Source organism: Aspergillus tubingensis (assembly GCF_013340325.1).
Source record: "Aspergillus tubingensis WU-2223L DNA, scaffold_3, whole genome shotgun sequence".
NCBI classification, from domain to species: Eukaryota; Fungi; Ascomycota; class Eurotiomycetes; order Eurotiales; family Aspergillaceae; genus Aspergillus; species Aspergillus tubingensis.
The window spans coordinates 1,139,774-1,160,387 of record NW_023336277.1 but is presented as its reverse complement, the minus strand read 5'-3'; the positions used below and the strand labels follow the sequence as shown (position 1 = coordinate 1,160,387).

Sequence of the window (20,614 nt, the reverse complement as noted above, 5' to 3'; positions counted from 1 at the left end):
TTTTGACCCGATCATCACGCGGATAAAAGGCAGAGTCACACGAACATATCACAGGTGATAATTGTTGCGGGAATATTCTCCGTGAGGATATCTCATCGTCCCAAGGTGCGTTATGCATGCATCCAATCCCCTTGCGCCGATCATCTTCACTAAACCAGGGTTCTGTATGTTGTAAATTACAGTATATGGTTTTGAAAGATACGGTACAATGCACGGATCCATTTCGGGAAGGAATATCAACTTGCGACCTCGTATCTGCAATGCCCAATCTTCAGACACTTGCATGGAGTTGTCGTATCTACTCATTGCGATAATGATGGAACCCCCTTTGGTTCAAGATCTCTTCCTCCGAGAACCAGTTTCCATGCATCCCATATGGAACCCGTTGTGGCAAGATCACCCGGCCAACAACTTCCTTCATGCTCACCGCATCAATGATCCACAACTCGCTGTGTGCATCAGGTAGAGGAACCCCACTGTCGTCCAACCAAGCTTCGTCAAAGACATACGTAACTAGCCATCCATCATCCTCAGAGACACCATCCTTGCGAGGCACGAATGAGCATTCCTGTGCGTAATGCCTTGGAGGCAGAGCAAAAACTTGGATGGGATCATGCGGATCCTGGGAGTTGATGATCTCGTGGATAGAGCGAGTATCAACACATCCATGAACCTGGGATGGTGGATTATCAAGCCCCTTGCGGATAATTGACTCCACGTTGACCTTCACCAAGCTATCTATCTTGTAGCAGCTGTTATGCGTGGTCGCAAAGTTTCCTTCCCTCATCGAACAGCCGTAGACATACTTTGTTGCACTCATTTGCAGATGTCCAGGGACATGAGGAAACTCAAACGGGATCACGGACAGAGCCCATTGCTGTACGATATGATCCGAGGAGCCGGCGGAGGGAAACTGATAATAGTAAAGGCGGCACTCGGGTTCAGATGGACAGGCCCATTCCGGACAGTCCAGCCCACCCATCCAGTATAGAGAAGAAAGGCTGTTGATGCGACACAGCAAGGTATGAACTCGGTAGCCATTGACATCCCTCTCGTCCCATGTGTTGACGGTGTGCATCACTATGCAGGCATCGGTTGTATACCATTTTACCCTATCTGGTGAGTGTCGTGGAAAGACCCCAAGGCGTGTATGACCTGCGGGGTCGTACTCGACCGCTGGTCTACCATGGCGAAGCCTGCAGGGATCCAACGAAACAGGTGTATCAATAAGTACGGTGTGCCTGTGAGACACTCCAAAATCGTGCATCAGCTTCCCTGATTTCAATCCCGGCACAGCCTGGTTCAAAGCCGGGGTGGCGTTGGTAGGGACGCCTTGCGGCACGATTGAGTAATTGATATAAGGCGGGAGAAACGTGGAATGGAACAATATGAGTTCTCCTGTCTTGCGATCCACACGGGGCTTGAGATGATGTCAGCTTCCAAGAAATAAGCTTCTGGGTCGGCCTAGATTCCATACATGAGCCGTAGTCATTTCTTTGTACACCCCTTCAAGACCAGGAGCACCGAAATAGGGCATTGATGGATCCTCCTGATCTGACTCGCCTTCAGCCTGGCTTCCGGTAAACCAGCCAACGGTTTTCAATGAGGGAAGAAAAACCCGCATGGGAGGCCCGATTTCATTAGTGGCAAGGACTCGGCCATCGTGATGAAAGAGGCTTGTGTTGGCAGTACCTATTCTTTTAATTGGACGGGCGATCCAACCCCAGATCGAGGCAGTTACTATCGCTGCTGTGCGTACGACGCTCATTGCTACTTTGATCGATGATGATCTGGGATCAATCATGGTGTTCATACCAGGAATGACGGGGTAGATCCATGGGGACTTTTTACGGGCACCGTAAACATCTGTCACGATATACTGATTAGAGAAAACCGGCTGGGCTCCTGGTGTATCTGGATCCCGCTTGAAGAAAACGCCAGTGAGCATGCCATCGCCGTCGAACCAGTGGATATCGTGCTTTGTGTCATCTTTAAGCGGGTTACTTCCATTCCGAACGTATTGACCACCATAAAACTCTTCGGGTATTGAGCCCTTCACATCACAGGTAATGTCAGACACCGTGGTCTGGATGGGCGCAAAGTTTCCGAGGAGATACCTATTCATCGTCTTTTAGCATAGTAGCTTATTTGGGAGCAAGGGATTCATACAAATTCTTTTGCCGACCTGCCATTTCTTTGCTCTGTTGCTTCACAGCTTAAGGATTACCAACCCGAATGTTGAAAAGGTGTGTATAAGGAACATATTTATCTAGCCTAGCTCGGCTGGACAAAAATAAGATATATAATCAGGCTCGACGCCAGGTATACGTCATCAGTGGTCGTTAATAAGACCATCTAATACCCTTCGGCAATTGTAGGTAGCACAACATCAAGGCAAGGTACCACGGCATTTGTAGATATATGCTCAACTATGTCGAGGCAAGGACCAGCATCTCTATCCTTGAATGAGCGCCAAATAACCTCAGAGTGATTCTGCCGTCTTGTAATGCAGCTTGAGGAACACCGCACTCCTCTGTAGCTCAAAGATAACTGCGTCATGATCGACTAAACATAGTCAAGTCGATATTTTATTACACCCCTTGGTGTACCTTGACCTCGTTATCTTACCGTCTTGGCATTGGCAAATATTATATAGGGTGCAATGAGTTATCTTGTCTCCGTCACTAGATAGAGGTACTTCGCTACTATCATTGAGTACCTTACTGCACCCTTGGCTCGGAGACAATCAACTCAATATGCCATATGAGTATGCAATCATGTAGGCAAATATCTACCATGCGAGCAATTACCTTTCACTGAGTACAGCAGACATTTTTACTCCAACGTCCCGTGGGCGCTTGGGGTTACCGCATTATCATGGCCCATTATGACACGATTGGACTGGGCAAAGCTTTGCACTATTATAGGTGTACGTTTACCTTGACTGTAGCGCTTTGGGCTGTGCTATTCTCACTCTAATATATTTACAGGTAGCAGTCGGAGCGACTATACCATGGGATTCGTACTTGATCCACAACGAAATTTTCTCCTACAATCCTAGTGCATTATTCGGCTACAGGATATTGCTCGTTCCGGTGGAAGACGTTTTTTTCGTCGCGTTTCAGACTTACAACACGGGGATGCTATATGTCATGCTAACACGTCATTTGGTTTTCCCTTCCTTTCTGCGACAGGTCTCCACAATCTATCGAGCTTTAGGCATCATTTTTCTTGCTGCATTCACTGTGGCTGGTATGTTTTGCATCTGGCATGGGGGTAGATACACCTACCTTGGGTTCATTCTCGCTTGGGCCTGCCCAATTCTCTTATTACAATGGTAAAAACCCACATGAGATGAAGGAGTCCTTTTTAATCTTAATTTGTATGCAGGCTACTCGCAGGCGGCTTCATAGTCCAGCTCCCAGTGCAGATGCTACTGATATCTGTGATACTACCTACATTATTCTTGTGGGCAGTTGACACATTTGCTTTGCAGCAGGGAATCTGGGTTATTCAGGGTGGAACTAAGCTTGACTGGCAAATATGGGGCGAGCTCGATATCGAGTATGTCACGAGAAGCAGCCTGGAGAGACTTTGCTAAATTTCATCACAGAGAAGCATTATTCTTTTTGCTCACAAATATGATGATAGTGTTTGGCATTGCAGTAAGTGACTTTGCAATAGCTCTGACACACGGTCGACTAGCTAGCTCGCCTGGTACTATCAATACTCCTCTTTCATACAATCATGTCTTACACGATTTTGTTCGCTTGCCACATACTCTAAATGATGATTTTGTGGCCTCCATTGACGAATCGGTTTGCCGCCTGGCTATTTCGAGTCAGAGTATGTATATTGGTTCTGCTATGTTTCAGGGGCCACTCCGAATCGACTTGATCATGCTGTACGTCAACAAATCTTTTTTAAATGAGTAATGAAACTAATTTACATCGAAGTTATTCCTTCTGCCGAATTGCAGATGACTTGGTCGACGAGGCCGGAGATCGAAAGAGTGCCTCAGATGTCCTTGACCAGTGCACTTTGGAGCTGGAAAGTCGCTTTACATCAAAGGTGGACTGCGTTGAACTAGGATACTCCAAGTACCCGGAGCTCACCCAAGCGATAAAAAATTTACCCGCAACAAGGCTGCGCCTTGAGCCATTACAATGTCTTCTTGAAGGATTCCGCACGGATCTAAGATTTGATAGCGAGTCCAACTCATTCCCCATACATTCAGAGCAAGACTTGGACAACTACGCCTACCATGTCGCAGGCACAGTGGCTGCAAGCATGATAGACTTGCTCGTACATCATTTCCCTTGCTATGCACATGCTACGAACGATACAGTGAGAAATGAGACCCTGGCAGCAGCAGAAATGATGGGTCGAGCGCTACAGTTGGTCAATATAGCGCGTGACATTGAAAGAGATATTGCGATAGGTCGAGTTTACATTCCTACTACCTGGCTCAAGCAAGAAGGTATCACGCCTGTGGATGTAATCAGAGGTCAACACACTGAATCCGTCGAGCGCATGAGGGAGCGTGTCCTTATCAAAGCCCAGGAATATCACGATCGTTCATTACCAGCGCTAGCCTCCCTACCGGTAGAGCTTCAAGGCCCTCTACGTGCGGTTATCGAAAATTACATGGAGATTGGGGCTGCTCTAAAGCGTGGACATCGCTCTGGGTCGGTCAAGAAGCTTAAGTTGTCTTTGTGGCGTCGGTTACTGGTCACCTATCGTGCCATGATGGCTTGATATCAAAGCTATATTTCGATAAACGCATGAATCCTGTACAGTGTGCGGTGATACAAGTAGGACACAGAATGTATATCCTCAATGTTTGTGGTTTATCAGCCTAAAGTAAAGAATTCGTTTATACCACCGCAAGCCGCTTTTTTGAGTACTACGTATGGCATAGTACAGCTACTGAAGACTTTTAGCTTCGCAGGATGAAGCACATCTGTTACACGACTACAACAATGCATCCATTAGTCCATATGTAGCCATGACCAGTTATCTAGGCCTGCCTGAAAGAATTCATGCTGTCCTACCATACAACATATGATGCAGTGTCATAGAAAACAACTCATCCTCAGGTAGTTTGGTCTGGCTATAACCCCCTGCATGAATTAGGTCTGCATGATGAAGTATGGGCTCTGCTGCACGTACCCCTCCATGGCGTATTATATTCTCATCCGTTAGGCACCGTATCACAACACTGGACACAGTATGCCGCACACCTATCTTGTAACAGGATTGCATAGACATGAAGGCAGCCATCTCGGCGCATAGAGCGGGAAATTCTGGACTGGTGCAGCAAGGATCGGGCTTTGGAAGACAGTAGAAATGCAAGGTTGACATTTGATTCAGCGTCTCACGCGAAAAAGTCTTCTATATCTCGGTGGGTGAGTAAATTGCAGATCGTTCCTCTTCCCTGCTTTACTTGGTCACGCAAAAGTTTGAACAAGGATGGCAAAGTTCGGTAAAAGAACGTTCCATCCGTCTAAGTACGATGTCGATGTCCCACTTTTGCAATTTACAATACCGGGCTGATACGGTAATTGACACTTGTATGAAAAGATACACTCCAGATGAAGAAGTCTGCAAGGAGCACATACGATTTAGTCAGATGGATTGAGCAGCAGCGTTACTCGACGCCACTGTGCTATCATCCAATGTAATCCTGCGTTCTCCCGGCCCTCTTCACTACTTCAATCCTGCCCGAAACTTGACACATTGGTCCAGAGGAGACGTCAAGTACACTTACAGAATGGCCAAAAAGTCCGCCATCGTAGTCGGTATGTACATTCTAAACAGAGCTTCTGCAGCCTGCTTTTGCAGCCTGCTTTCGACGGTGCCATAGTGTCTGATCAATACATCACAGGCGCGGGTGTGGGAGGAATTTCAACTGCCGCGCGACTTGCCCGGGAGGGATTCACGGTGACTGTGCTGGAGAAACATGCCTTTGTTGGAGGGAGATGTTCTATTATACAACGAGATGGATACGTAAGTTCTCGGTCTATAAAGATTTACCACTAAACTAAAGCAATATAGCGCTTCGATCAAGGGCCATCTCTTCTCTTAATGCGTGAAATCTTCAGCAGAACGTTTCAAGATCTTGGAACATCCCTCAGTTCGGAAGGTGTAGAGCTACTAAAATGCGAACCCAACTACTGCATTTGGTTTCCAGATAATGATATTGTGGAGCTATCTTCTGATATATCACGGTTGAAAGAGGAGGTCATCCGACACGAGGGTATAACGGGCCTCTCTAAGCTTTTGGACTTCCTGAAGGAGACTGGTCAATACTACAATTTGACCTTGGACTATATATTGAACAGAGATTTTCCACACTTCCTCAGTCTTCTGCAGCCCAACGTCTTGAGGGCGCTCGTCGCTATGCGCCCATGGACTACCATGGCTGGTATCGTTGAGCAGTACTTTACTAGTACCAAGATGAAGCAAGCATGGACATTTGCTTCTATGTACATGGGTATGAGCCCATACCAGGCACCTGGAACATATAGCCTTTTGCAGTACTCCGAGACCGTCGATGGAATTTGGTATCCCCGTGGTGGGTTTCAAAAGGTGAGTTAAACCTGTCAATCATACCAGATCAGGCACCTCCCATATTCCACTGAATAGCACATTACGAATACAAATCAACAACTAACCACCACCAGGTCCTACAAGCCCTTGCAGACGTTGGTCGTAGACTGGGCGTGGACTACCGTCTACGGGCCCCAGTTGACTCTGTTCTCCTAGCTCCGGACCAGCGCTCGGCAAAGGGTGTTCGGCTCAGTTCAGGTGAAGCAATATACGCTGATCTGGTTGTCATAAACGCAGACCTAGTGTATGCCTACAATAATCTACTCCCAGAATCAGGATACGGTAGGTCATTACAACGACGGCATACCTCCTGCAGCAGTATCTCTTTCTTTTGGGCATTTGACACCACCTTTCCACAGCTCAAATCCCACAATATATTTCTTGCGGATAAATATCGTGAGAGCTTTGACTCCATATTCATTGACCACAGTGTCCCAGATGAACCCTCGTTCTATGTGAATGTTCCCAGTCGGATTGACCCAACAGCAGCCCCACCTGGCAAAGACGCCGTGGTTGTGCTGGTGCCCGTGGGGAGCCTGGCGGAACCAGGAATCAATGATCAGAAGCGCTGGGATAGGATTATACCAGACATACGTGATTTAGTTATAAAGACTATCGAAGAAAGGACTGGGATACAAAATTTGAGATCGAAATTGCTGCATGAGACATATGAGACCCCTCACACGTGGAAGGATAAGTTCAACCTCGACCGTGGCGCTATACTTGGGCTCTCGCACTCTTTTTTCAATATGTTGAGCTTTCGGCCTAGTCTCAAACATCCGAGGATAGATGGACTCTACTTTGCCGGAGCTAGCACCCACCCCGGCACAGGGGTCCCAGTCTGCTTAGCCGGAAGTAAGTTGGTCTGCGAGAAGATTTTACGGGACACAAGGCCCCAACAACCAAAGATGTTCGCGACTGCCTATATTTGGGTGACTTTTACGTTGGTTGTTGTTTTAGTCACGGCATGTTTAAATTTGCTTGGTCCGGGGTCCTTGGATAGCTTTCTATGTCTGGGTCAGTAAGATGTGGTACTACGAGGGATCATTGCTATCACAGTCGGTTGAATATGTGTCTACGTATCTGAATTCTGGTTTTTCATACGCGCTATACACTCGGTTGCGTAATATTGTATATGAATAGTCTATTTTTGTTGGTATTGCGTAGAAGTGTCCAGCTGAGATGACGCGCCATCACTGTTAAGGTACTGAAGATTGACCCGGTATTTCCACAACAGTGATGTTATCAGGGATTGACCAGAATGAGGTCCGGAAACCTGAGCACCATTTGCCTGGAGAGATTCTGATTGAGGGATTCTGATTAAGGATCACTGCCCATCGTGTTGACACCGGTCATGCAAAGCGACCATATATCCAAAAACAGAGACTACGTTTCTTGTACGTTTCTTGGGCATATAATCGCCAGGATGTGGGGTAAAGAAGAGAAATAGGCGGCACATGAGAATTGTACGCTGAATAATAGTCTGGAATGGAGCCACCGCTCAGTTTCTAGATAGCACGACTACGACAAGTAGGACGACTTTGCTAAAGACAGAGCCGTCAGAAGCCCAAACGCCATTGCCAACATTACCCATAGTCTATAATCCCTGGTGGTAGCTTTCGCTTCCATCCAGTCTTCCATTATCTGTTGGACCACGAACTTGCCACTGAGCAGACATGCGGGAACTCCTGCGCCTGGATGTGTACTGCAGCCCGTGAAATACAAGCTTTGAATAGCGGGATGTTTCATATGCGGACGAAACCAAAGAACGTTGTCAAAGTCATGAGACAAGCCTAGAATGGCTCCGCGATCCAAGTTGAACTTTTCACGCCACGTAAGAGGACTGTTCACAAGCTCGTGGACAAGCTTTTCACGCAGATTGCGGGCTCCTGTACGTGCTTCGATTGTGTCAAGGACAATGTTGCGCGTTTGAGCTACTAATTCATTCCACCGTTTTTCTTGTTCATCGGGACCCAGGGTGTCAACTAATCGACCGACCGGGACGAGAACCATGACGGATTCCTTCCCTGCTGGGGCAGCTGTCACATCTACCCGGCTGGGAACATTGACATAGAAGGAAAAGTCTTCCGGCACGTCATGATCGTTAAAGATTCTATCAAAGCTCTCGCGAAACTGGCCTGCCAGGAACACGTTATGAGGTCGAAGCTCAGGAATCTGCTCATTGAAGGCCCAGTAGAATGAGATGCTACTGCAAGAGGTAGACCGCTTGCGTAGGCGTTCAGCTTTGGGGGAGGGAGGCAGAAGATGGTTATAAGCATAGACCAAATCAGCATTCACCACAACGATATCAGCTCGTAGAACCTCGCCGGACTCCAAACGCACACCTGTTGCTTTTGCATTATCATCACTGAGCTCAATCTTGGCTACCGGGCTATCCAATAAGTACTCTACCCCAAGGCGACGTCCCACTCTACTGAGGGCATGTAACACCTGTGGTGGTAAATCAGCTCAACTGTTCCTTTCTTTGAGGGAATTAGTTCCATACGCGCTGAAAGCCCCCTCTCGGATACCAGATTCCATCAGTCATCTCAATGTAAGGCAATAGACTGAAGGCACCTAGGGCGCGATAAGGGCTTATCCCGAGATACATGCTTTCGAAACTCCAAACGCGACGCATCTTTTCCGATCGGAAATATTTGGCTGCTTGGCTGTACATGCTTGTCCAAGGCCGGATATAAAGGAAACCTTTGAAAAGCGCCGAATGGAACATGCTTCTTAGGGTGGGAAAACTTTGATTGAAGACACTCTCCTTACAAAGCTCATATTGCAGGCCCGATTCGGCGAGGAAAGTACAGAAACGGCTGAACCCCCTTGGCCCCTCATGAAACTCGATCTGCGCTTTGAGACGGGGGATGTCGCGGGAGAGCTCGATGTGATCATGATCTGGAAACCAGATGCAGTAGTTGGGCTCACACTCAAGCATATGAATACCTTCGTTCTCCAAAGAAGTGCCTAGCTCCTGGAATGCCTGGCGGAAGAACTCCGGCATAAGCACTAGAGAGGGACCTTGGTCGTATCTCTTTCAGCATGTTAGAACATGAGACTAATGAAAAACAAATCTGCTGCAACAAGAATACATACATATCCATCTTTGTGAAGAAGTGAGCATCTACCTCCAACAAAATTATTTTTCTCGACCACTTTCACCTGGAAGCCTTCAAGGGCCAACCGAGCCGCCGCAGCGATACCGCCGGCTCCAGCACCTGCTTTGGTCAGTAAAGGTGGTTTTGCAGGTTCTCGGCTTGCTAACCAATCACAATGACGGATGCGGGTGATTTCGTGGTTTCCATGTTTATGTAAAGTTTCCGAGTTTGTTAAAGGATAGCTCGGCTGAAGCGGGGATACATGAAGGTTACATAGAACTAATTAATGCTAGGGTCTACGTTGTAAATGAAGGCAACTACGATGATCCCCATAGTGGCGGATTCTCCAGAGAAGACACGGCCAAGCATGCTACCCTTTCTTCCAACATAAGATTAGGCAAGCCATCCTCAGACCTGTTTTATCGAAGGTTCACTGTATGCACTGATCCGAGAATGGCATTCGTTCCCTTGCCGCACGTAGTAATCACAATGGATAACCAGATTCTGCAATGAGTATAAAGGGGGCCCGGACCGCAGGCCAATTACGTCGTCGATAGGATTTTGAGTCTACGTGACACAGGAGACGGCTTACCGCTTTTTATTTGTGCAGAAGATCAGCATTCTTGCAATCAGGTTGTTATGGTGGTGACGTATTCGTAATATTTTAGTACACACGAGCGAATTTTGCAAACGATTGTGTATTAGCCGTAATTGCAATACCACCCGCACTACATCAGTATTGTGGCATGATAGCAGGAGAACAACCCATGATTTTGATGTCAGGGCATCTTTTCTTTCGATGAGGGTGACGAAAATCCCACAGTGAAGAGAGTTCGAGAACAGAAAATCGTGCAGAGAGTGCTCATGTCGAGGTAGCGGTGACCTGGAGACTGATGCCTCGTATGCACAACAGATGCTTTTGGCACTTAATCACAACACAGCGCCAGACTGTTATGATACAGCGACCATGATGGAACACCTTCTCCTTAGTGACTTTGATCCGACTGAGCACACATTACCAGGAATATTGGATCATTATGCTCATATTCGACCAGATGCTGTCTTCGCAGAGTATCCCGTATCCCAATCAACTTATAGCCAGGGATACCGCAAGATAACCTATCATGATTTGGCTAATGCTGTCAATGGAGTTGCCAGATGGCTGATCCAGAACCTCGAAATGGGCAACGGGTCGACGAAACTTGCTTACATCGGACCAAATGATATGCGATATAGTGTGCTGACACTGGCATCCATTAAAGCTGGATATTCGGTATGTGGAAGACAAATTACCCTAAAGATTGAGTGAAAGCAGTTTCTCATGTTACCATAGATGTTCTTCCCTTCGCCCAGGAACAGTGCCTCTGTGCAACGCGAACTACTTCATCATATGCAGTGCAAGGTTATCATTTGCCCTACACCACGTCCCCCACATATTGTCGGAATTTTAGAAGGCGACGAAATGCACGTGCTGGATGTACCGACAACAGAAGAGCTCCTCGACACAGCTTATCCACCCCTTCCATTCTCGAGGTCTCTCGGAGAGGTTTTGTCCGAACCCCTGTTGACCATCCATACTTCCGGCTCAACAAGACTACCCAGACCTATGACATTCACGCATGATACGGCAAAGAAGGGGATGAAGATGCATTGCTTGGAAGCCCCTGAGGAATACCAATGTTTGAATAAGGTTTACTATGGGAAGCGAGTGTTTCTAGTTCTTCCTCCCTTTCATGTATGCTCTCCTTTGGGCCCAGGACTAGCCCACCTCTCGTGCGACTTGAGAATAGAGCTAATACAGTGCAGGGTGCCTGCTTGGCTAGCCTACTTCTAAATGCCCTACCATTTAGCACTGTCATGGTTGCCCCACTTTCAGCAGCGATCCCATCAGCCTCGGGACTCGTGGAGGGTATAAAGCAAAGCAAGGCTAAGGTAGCCATCGTTCCTCCATCGATTCTGGAAGAGCTGGTACAAGAGCCTGATCTGCTAGAATACTGTGCCCTAAGCTTAGATTGTATTATCTACTGCGGTGGAGACCTCCCACAACAAGTAGGGGACGTGATCGCAGTTAAGATTCCCTTATACAACCAATACGGTTCGACAGAACTAGGGCTTTTACCCATGATTTTGTCCAATTCTTACCGCAAACCAAAGGATTGGAAATATCTTGAATTTCATCCAGATATGGGCTTAGAGTTTCGATCCGCAATGGATGATCAGTATGAACTATGCATGGTTCGTCAGGATCTCGTGGAGACACAGCAGCTTGTCTTTACATACCCTGGTTTCACAGATGCAAGCGACTATGCAACAGGAGATCTTTTTGAGCGCCATCCATCACCCGAGAAGTCGGGACTGTGGACGTGGCGTGGCCGGCGAGATGACATTATCGTCCTTACCAATGGGGAGAAGATCAACCCGGTCGGCATGGAGCACTGCATCACATCTCGCAGCAGATTAATTTCGGGAGCTCTAGTTACAGGATCACAGCATTTCCAACCGATACTATTGGTGGAGGAGAAAGATGTTGTGGGTGAGTCAGAATCTAAGGATCGTGACGCATTGTTGGAAACCATATGGCCCATCATTCAAGAAGCGAATCAAGTCGTTCCCGCATACGCACGCATTGAAAAGACCCATATTCTGTTTACTCAGTCTGAAAAACCAATGATGCGTTCTGCAAAAGGAACCATTCAACGCGCAGCGACAATTGCGTTATACCAGCAGGAACTCGAAGCACTTCATGCATCGATTGCACTTGATACTTCCATTGAAGACGGGCAATGCATTCTTAATCCTGACCAAATGTCACGCCCCGAAGCAGTGGCTAATTTCATCAAAAAGACCATCAAGAAAATTACGTGGTGGGACCACTTAGATGAGAGCGAAGATCTCTATGTTCGAGGAATGGACTCTCAGCAAACTCTAAGCGCAGTACGGATCCTCAGAAGAGGCTTACCTGACACGGGCGTTTCTCCCGGGACGTTGTATGCGAACCCTTCCGTGACAGCTCTGACACAGGCCTTGGTCGATAAAAGCTGCGAAAATGATAGGGCTCATCAGCAGGGTATGGTAAGTAAGAGATTAACTGAGAGATACAAAGCGCTACAGATGTATCAAGGCTTGATCGACCGAATCCCTCGGGTGGAGGCTTCATATTGCCGGCAAGAAAAACATTCTGTTATGCTCACCGACAGTATAAATGGGGCAGGACCATACATTCTTGATATGCTTCTCAAACATCCCTCGGTATCCCATGTCTACTGTCTTTCACATGTCCACAATGGCCTTGCGCACCAAATAGCTGCTAACGAATGCCGACGACTTGGAACCAATCTGGATCCGCTGGATATTACCTTTTTAGAAGCTGATATATCGCAGAAGGAACTTGGCCTCCCACCTAGTATCATTGACAATCTTCGGCACAATGTCACGATCATTCTTCATAACGCATGGCCTATCAACCTCAATTGGGCATTCTCCTCATTTGAACCCCATCTTGTCGGCCTGGTTAACCTTCTCCACTTCTGTGCGGTCGCATTTGCCCGACCAAAGCTCTTCTGGGTCACTTCCATTGGTGCCCTTCTCCAGCTGCACGGCGACTCCGGGACATTGCCTGAGCAATTGATACAGATGGATCAGCCCAGTGTTAACAACTACGGCGAAAGCAGATACGTCGGAGAGCAGCTTCTTCACTACGCCCATGACCAGCTAAGCATACCCATATCTATTGCTCGTCTGACATACACCCCGGGCACAATGAAACATCCATCCGTGTGGAGCCCTGACGACTGGTTATCAGGGCTGGTTTCCGCATCACTACAAATGGGCGCTCTTCCTGACTCTCTGGGGCAGCGTTGGAGTCACGTCGACTGGATTCCCGTTGACCTATTATCTGACATTCTAGTCGATCTTGCGCTATCCCATGGTTTTGACAATGCTAGAAGGGGTAACGAAGTGGAGTCTCGACTCCAGGTCTTTCATCCTGTAAATCTTCACCCCGTCGACTGGCGTGTCGTTCACGATATCATCATCAAGGAGACACAAAATATCACTGGTCAACGCTTGAAACCCATTTCACTTCATCAATGGATACAGCAGATCCAAATCGAGCGTGACTCACATGTTTCAGGCTCTGAACAACCCCATAACCAAAACCAGCAGGAAGAGGTATGCCGGACCTCATGCCGGCAAAAGATGTCTGGTCTATATTCCGCCATGCGCATGCTGGACTTTTATCGAGATGTATTTGCCAGTGATGCGATACATGCATTACCGGAGACTGAAAAGACCGCCAAATCGAGTGCTATACTCCGGAGCGTTCCAGCAGTTCAAGATGAATGGATCCGGAAATGGGTGCGCGAATGGGTGGAAGCTTTTTCCTAGGTACTCGATGAGACTTTCAGTGTTTCCTTGTTATCTATTGGCCATCACTGGCTCTAGTCTGCTCTGATATTACCAATTTGTTACATTGTCCGGAACGTCGGATACCCTATATTTCCTGACACTCCAAGCACAGCGGGGCCAGAAATAACGTGATGTGGAGAGTAAATGGACTCCAGAGAAGCGAATTAGGTCCTTAGACAGATACCTTGCGTAGTGTTCAATATAGCGGGCTGATGGGCACAATGCCGAGGCTCTTTGGCAACTTTTGATAAAGATGCCATGACTATCTGCTTATCAGGATTCTTGATCGCCGATCGTCGGCCGCGAATGCCGACCCCTCATTATCATCCAGCGCTTCCCCTCTTTGCCTCGCCTCCTCATCCATCTTTCCTCCTCTCGATTCAATTCCACCATTCTGCCTCATTCACCATGGCGTCCACTACAGATATCAAACCCTGGCTCCGTCCAGACCCTGGATTTTATATTCTCGCCCACGCCAATATTGTTGAGGTCGCAAGCGGTACAATATTGGAAGATCATTACGTGCTGATATGTGAGGGAGTGATTAGTGTGATTACATCGTCTTTACCTGGTCCGCCACCCCAAGAATACACGATCATAAATTGTACTGGCATGTACATCTGCCCAGGTCTGTTTGATGCCCACGTGCACTTCGTCGCCGTTCCCGGCTTCAAAGATCTATCCATGGCGTTTGGGAATTTCAACGATGTTTCCCTCCTGCGACAGCCATACGTCGCCACACAGATGCTCTACCGCGGGTTCACGAGCGTACGAGACTGCGGAGGTGCACAGCTGGCCTTGAAACAGGCAATTGAGGACGGCGTGTTCCCGGGGCCAAGACTATTCATTGCCGGACACGCCCTGTCGCAGGCAGGAGGCCACGGGGATATTCGCGCCGCGCACGACCACGTGCAATGCTGTGGAGGACACACCAACGGGCTCGGGCGCATATGTAATGGAGTGCCGGAATGCATGACAGCGGTTCGTGAGGAGATCCGCTCGGGCGCTGATTTCATCAAGATCATGGGCTCCGGTGGAGTGTCGACCCCGACAGATCGGTTGGACCAATTGCAGTTTACCAAAGCCGAGATCCAGGCTATGGTTGAATGTGCTGAAAATGCGGGCACTTATGTTACAGCGCACGCCTATACCCCGAAGGCTATTATGCATTGTATCGACAATGGCGTAAAGGGGATCGAGCATGGTAATTTCATCACCGAGGAAGTCGCAAAGATCATGGCGGAACGAGATATCTACCTGACTCCGACTCTTATCTCATATGCGCAGATGGATTCTGAACGTTGGAGGGGATATCTGCCCCCTGATGGACAGGCTAAGAATACCGAGGTCTTGAGCGCTGGCATGCAGAGCTTGAAAATTGCGTCCGACGCGGGAGTCACTCTCTGCTATGGAAGCGACCTGCTAGGTCCTCTAGGTATAGCCCAGACTGGGGAGTTTGCGCTCAGAGCGCAGGTTCTCAGTCCGCTGGCCGTCCTGCAGAGCGCGACCATCAACCCGGCGAAGATGATGGGTCAGGAAACGCGGATCGGACAGATTGAAGAGGGGTTTTTGGCAGACATTCTTTTCCTCAGTAAGAATCCGCTTGAGGATGTCACTATCTTCGACCGGCCGGAGGAATGCGTCCTTGGGGTGATGAAGGAGGGTCGTGTGTATAAAAGCCGTTGTGAGGCGCTGAAGGAAGATGCGCACATCCCGGTGAGGCTGACGCCATCTAAAGAGTAGTATTGTCTTGTCTGGGCACTACCTTTCAAAATAAACATTAACAGGCGCATAGGTAGCCTCTCGAAAGACACGTAGAGCAGAGAAAGTAATGCGACCGCAGTTCATCTTCCCTAGACACTTCCACCCTTACCGTTCTATCTACTTTCTCACGTTAGAACCACAAATATGTTCCCTGCACAATATGAAATTCTGTCACCCTCATAAACTTGACATTTCACATAACACCAGTCTATTTACACCACACCCTCCTAAGAAGAGCAAGCCACAAAGTCATCACCACTAGCACCCGTATGCGTAATCACACCCGCCAATTCATCGTCTCCGTTGAAGATCACGCGATCCGCTCCAGGCGAGCCCCCAGTATAAACATCGTAGTCGCTCATGATAGGATACTCGTAGTAAGTGCCGCTGACGGGGAAGTCGAATCCCTCATAGTCGTGATACTCGTGCGGGTAGTCGTCAATAGTATTCCCAGACTCGTAAAGAGAGTACCCCTTGGCCTGGGCTGCGCTGACATCGCTAGACCAGTAGCAGGTGCTTCCGCAGGTGTACTCGCAGCTTTCGCGGCTTTCGAGGTTATTCCTGGCGGAGGGAGAGGCGAGCGAGACGGAGAGGAAGAGGGGGAGAAGGGCGATGATGCTCTGATTGCAATACCTAGTTTAGTCCCATAATGTCAGAGTGGCGGGGACTTTCGGTCCGTACCTTGAATTGAACCATGATGACTGTCGGTGCTGTGGCTACCGCCTCGAGGCTATTTATAGAGGTAATTGATGTAAAGAGGATGTGTCTGAAGCCCCAACTGCCCCGGACAGGTCGATCTATTTATCCCTTCATTACAGGCCTCCTCATGCAGGACCATCTAGTCGGAGGCCTCCTATCAACCAGGCCACAAACAGGACAGCCAACACGGCACACGGCAGGACTCCCAACTCCGAGGTTACATTGCATCCGGAGCAGCCGATAAGATAGCATCGTTCCTGGCACGTTCTTCCAGTCGCGACAGCCACAGGATCCAGGGTCTGTCGATCTTCACCCGTCAGGGCATTCCACCCGAGACCCTAGATTGCTTAGCGCCCTCCACTCGTCAGGAACTCCAACGGATCTCCCAATGGCGTCCGATAACTTTGGCACGGAGGTGGCCGAACCAACAATTGTTGCTGAAAGCCGGTGAAGGAAGCATTTGAGGTTAGGACTGGCTTATCAGCTGGGTTTAGTTTAATGAAATGACTACTTGAGGGGTTGCGGACCTCGCGGGACAGTCTTTATCTTGACTCGGAGGCTAATATATATATATAAGTTGTCTTTCCCAGGCGGTGTCTAGATTGCCATTCTGGTGCATGATTAATTCGACACACACACTACATTTTATTAGCCCAATCACAATTCGACATCACATGTCAGTTGTTTTTCTCCGGACATGGTAATGCTTCGGAGGGCATTTTGGTGACTGGTTTAAGACTGGAAACACTAAGGAGCAAGTTGCCAGAATATATTAATTAATTATTAATTCTCGAAGACGCTAAAAGTAGTGAGGGATCGCTTCAATGCTCTAGGAATGTAGTGAATTGGGAAACCAGTAAGATGACTGCGCTTAAAAGATATCCTTCTCAGAAATGCGTCGAAGACGTTAGCCAAGACCGCCACTTTCACCAGTAGTTTTCATAATCGACTGTCGTGACCGAAAAGCTTCGACTCCAGCCTCTCGCTTCAAGTTGCCCAGCCATACAGGATTATCCGCACAGGTTTGGTTCCACGGATCGTCACAGGAATAGACGATCATGCGAGCCATATCTTGTAACGTGGAATCAAGAGGAATAACACCAATCTCCAGTTGACTTTTGATATAATCTGTAAGTTCACGTTCCAGGATACGCCAGTGATTGACGTCCTCGACGAGATCCGTCCCTGCAACAGCCGGGCTGTCGGCCTCGAAGCTTGTCTCCAGCGCCTTGGCGGACTTGGCACTATAAGGATTTGTCGTTAACCGCTCCTGACCGATTAGATATGGTGGCATAGCATTTTCCACCAAGCCTTGTACGGCCGTCTCAAATCCCCAATCTCCTTGCCACTGGCGCATGTCCATTCCAGCCTTGAAATGTGTCGCAAGGTGTTCTACACGCTCTGTCCAGGTGTTGAGATTCGTGTCACAAAAACCACATCTTGATTGTATCTCATTGATGCTAGTCTTCCAGCTCTCCATCCATGATCCAAATTTGACATTGTGAACTAGGCGTAGGTGTTGGTGGAGATGATCCTTTCGGGAGAAGGTTCGCTCCTGTCGGCCCTTCTCATGGCATAGATAATACTCATGGAGATCTAGGTGCTTCTCGTCCGGGTTGATGGCCAGACACAAGGCACACACGTTGTGTCCGTCCAGAGGGACAATACCGCCAAAGGGCGAGCAGGTCCACTCCTCTAGGGACAGATGAAGGGACTTTTCATGTCGCTGCCAATCATACTTAGTTTTAAACGTATCAGTACAGAAGGTACATTGAAAGCGACGAAGCTCTGGAGCGTGAGGTGGAGCTAGATTGTTAGGAAGAGCTGGTGCCTTGCTTCGCTGCTGGCGGCGGCGACGATGACGGCGATAGTTGCTTTGACCTGGCAAACTAGAGCGCGGTAATGAGCGCTGGGAGAAGGCAGATGCAATCGATATACTAGAGCTGGAAGATCTACTGGTTTGGTGGCTGCCAACAGATGGTGTTTGGAAAATATCCCAATGGCCAGGATGGGAATCTTGGCTGGTCCCGGAATCTAATGAATGTGCTGTAGAATTCACTGAACCTGTCGCTAGTTCTGCGTGAGAGCCGGGTGCAAGGTTCGACAGCGCTTGAGCTATGTCGCTCGGTGCAGCAGGCTCATGTTCAGGTGGGGAATATTTCCAGCGCTCGAAAGGTGTCATCTGCGACACAGATTGATGCGGGATGTCAACAGCACCCGGTGGTAACGACTCATTCTGTTGTAGCGTAGACAATCGAACCTTTTCCCGACGTTTAGTGTTTGCAAGCCAGTTGCGGAACTGAGCCCGCGTCAATCCTGTGCGCTGCAGAAGCTCTTCGCGCTCTTCTTTAGTTGCAAGCGGACGCTCCTGGCGTTGGTCAAGCCAATCTCTCAGAATGCGAACTATCTCTCTCGGATAATAATGAGATTTGCGCTTGCGCCCACCCTGTTCGTACTCTGCACCGGATGCAAGCGCCGAAGGAGCGTCCACTGTCCTTTCACCTATAAAAGCTCCTGTATCTAGAGACGCCATGCTCCATGCTTCAGGGCAGCTGGAATCATATAAGGACTCAGGGGAAATGCAATCCGCACGGACAAACTCGTGTAGAGGATCATTCTGCATTATAGATGAATCTAGACTTATTTGCCCGAAGGAGTCGTAGGTTTCTGTAACATTGTGCAAATGAGGCATATGCTGGTTGCCATCGAATCGTTCGTCCACTGGATACCGGAGACTTGAAGGGTCAAAAGATAGAACTCCTGGGTATGAATCATGCATCATAGGGCTAACTTCGCCCGAATCCAAGTAGGTTGGGGCCACATCTTCCTCATGGGAGTGAGAGCAGTAGCTGAACGGTGGCTCGTGGAGGTCTGAGTTGACCATTAACTGCGGTATGTTTCCGGACGTGAAACCGACTCCAGGCGGTAAATGAATGTCAAAGAATCAGTTGTAATGGAAGGGAAACAGGAACATGTGATGATGTTTCATGAAAGGCGATTCAAGTTATCTCAGTGTCCGCAGCGGGGTTGAGTCAACTCGCAATCTGCGGGCGGCCTCGGTCGGGAACTCGGGGCAAAGTCGGGGCAGCGATACCGAAACACTCTTGCTCTTTAGCTAGCTACCAGACTAGTACTAGTAGAGAGGAAGGGAAGTGGAGCATCTATTCAAGCTGGACTCTCGCTCTGTGCATTTGGATTGGGGGGCGCAAATCCTTCATTGAGGCCTGAGGCCGCAACAACATTCCCGCAGAACTACCCCCTTCACCGCCCAAAATAATCACAGATTCTCGACTGGTGGTTCCTGGGCTGGAATGGCTTAAATCCGCTTATATCCGAGGTTTTTGCTCCGAGGTTCGCTAGTTTCTGCCAGTTCTGAGCGGTCTATAGGGCGGTGAGGTCTGCACCCTCGCTGAGCTTGTTGCTATTACTACTAACTAGTTAGGGCAGCAGTTGAAACAGACGCCACTGTCTAGTGGTAGAAGGCTCTACGTAGCTTTGGGCTACGCTGGGATGCTTTGCAGCTCTGTGATAACTGGAAGGTTGTTTGCCTCTGGGTATGTCTGTAGTGCTTAATCTACTGGAAATTCGCGGCTCGAATGAACTAGTATATCTCAGGCCATCTGTTCTACCACGATCACCGAGTCATTGGTCGGTTTGCTTCAAAATACAGGGGTCGCATATTGTCTATGGTTTTTGACGGGGATGTGGTGAGCAGGTCCGAGATTAAGCACTCGAGACATTGGTTGGAGCTCGTCTAGTCTGCGACGGACCCCGGTGGAGCTATTTACATAGTATGAAACTGGTGCCGAAGAAAGCTCGACATGACTGGTTTTGATTTATTTTTCTTTTTTTCTTTTTTCTTTTTTCTTTTTTCTCACAAGAGGGTTTTTCGTCCACCCATAAGTCTGAACACTCTTCTTACCTTCAATCCAACAGATCATCCATCATCCGTTCTTGCTCGGCTCGGATCTGTGCGACTCCGCCTCACTCCTTCCCTTCCTCCCCGGATCCTGTCATCATCCGTTCCC

The 20,614-nt window shown here is 48.5% G+C and overlaps 8 protein-coding genes across 8 annotated transcripts; 4 read left to right on the top strand and 4 right to left on the bottom strand.

The window, feature by feature from the left end:
- Positions 1–298: 298 nt before the first annotated feature.
- Positions 299–2,192, bottom strand: AtWU_01564 (carotenoid oxygenase family protein; the record flags this gene model as incomplete). The annotated part of the gene is made up of 3 exons (XM_035496678.1): positions 299–1,420; positions 1,478–2,117; positions 2,170–2,192. 3 exons carry the CDS (start codon positions 2,190–2,192, stop codon positions 299–301), a joined length of 1,785 nt encoding a protein of 594 aa, XP_035352571.1.
- A 564-nt stretch (positions 2,193–2,756) lies between these two features.
- Positions 2,757–4,758, top strand: AtWU_01563 (phytoene synthase; the record flags this gene model as incomplete). The annotated part of the gene is made up of 6 exons (XM_035496677.1): positions 2,757–2,767; positions 2,830–2,929; positions 2,991–3,337; positions 3,391–3,564; positions 3,614–3,904; positions 3,957–4,758. The coding sequence occupies 6 exons, from the start codon at positions 2,757–2,759 to the stop codon at positions 4,756–4,758; spliced, it is 1,725 nt and encodes a 574-aa protein (XP_035352570.1).
- A 1,015-nt stretch (positions 4,759–5,773) lies between these two features.
- AtWU_01562 (phytoene desaturase family protein) lies at positions 5,774–7,637 on the top strand (the record flags this gene model as incomplete). Its single annotated transcript, XM_035496676.1, has 4 exons — positions 5,774–5,801; positions 5,888–6,009; positions 6,058–6,591; positions 6,687–7,637. The coding sequence occupies 4 exons, from the start codon at positions 5,774–5,776 to the stop codon at positions 7,635–7,637; spliced, it is 1,635 nt and encodes a 544-aa protein (XP_035352569.1).
- Positions 7,638–8,133: 496 nt separating this feature from the next.
- AtWU_01561 (phytoene desaturase family protein) lies at positions 8,134–9,923 on the bottom strand (the record flags this gene model as incomplete). The annotated part of the gene is made up of 4 exons (XM_035496675.1): positions 8,134–9,063; positions 9,119–9,652; positions 9,715–9,836; positions 9,884–9,923. 4 exons carry the CDS (start codon positions 9,921–9,923, stop codon positions 8,134–8,136), a joined length of 1,626 nt encoding a protein of 541 aa, XP_035352568.1.
- Positions 9,924–10,683: 760 nt separating this feature from the next.
- AtWU_01560 (NRPS-like enzyme) lies at positions 10,684–14,102 on the top strand (the record flags this gene model as incomplete). Its single annotated transcript, XM_035496674.1, has 3 exons — positions 10,684–10,989; positions 11,050–11,451; positions 11,523–14,102. 3 exons carry the CDS (start codon positions 10,684–10,686, stop codon positions 14,100–14,102), a joined length of 3,288 nt encoding a protein of 1,095 aa, XP_035352567.1.
- Positions 14,103–14,531: 429 nt separating this feature from the next.
- Positions 14,532–15,866, top strand: AtWU_01559 (amidohydrolase; the record flags this gene model as incomplete). The annotated part of the gene is made up of 1 exon (XM_035496673.1): positions 14,532–15,866. One exon carries the CDS (start codon positions 14,532–14,534, stop codon positions 15,864–15,866), a length of 1,335 nt encoding a protein of 444 aa, XP_035352566.1.
- A 248-nt stretch (positions 15,867–16,114) lies between these two features.
- AtWU_01558 (ribonuclease Ms) lies at positions 16,115–16,583 on the bottom strand (the record flags this gene model as incomplete). Its single annotated transcript, XM_035496672.1, has 2 exons — positions 16,115–16,507; positions 16,569–16,583. The coding sequence occupies 2 exons, from the start codon at positions 16,581–16,583 to the stop codon at positions 16,115–16,117; spliced, it is 408 nt and encodes a 135-aa protein (XP_035352565.1).
- Positions 16,584–17,493: 910 nt separating this feature from the next.
- AtWU_01557 (homeobox and C2H2 transcription factor) lies at positions 17,494–19,470 on the bottom strand (the record flags this gene model as incomplete). Its single annotated transcript, XM_035496671.1, has 1 exon — positions 17,494–19,470. The coding sequence occupies one exon, from the start codon at positions 19,468–19,470 to the stop codon at positions 17,494–17,496; it is 1,977 nt and encodes a 658-aa protein (XP_035352564.1).
- Between the last annotated feature and the right edge of the window lie 1,144 nt (positions 19,471–20,614).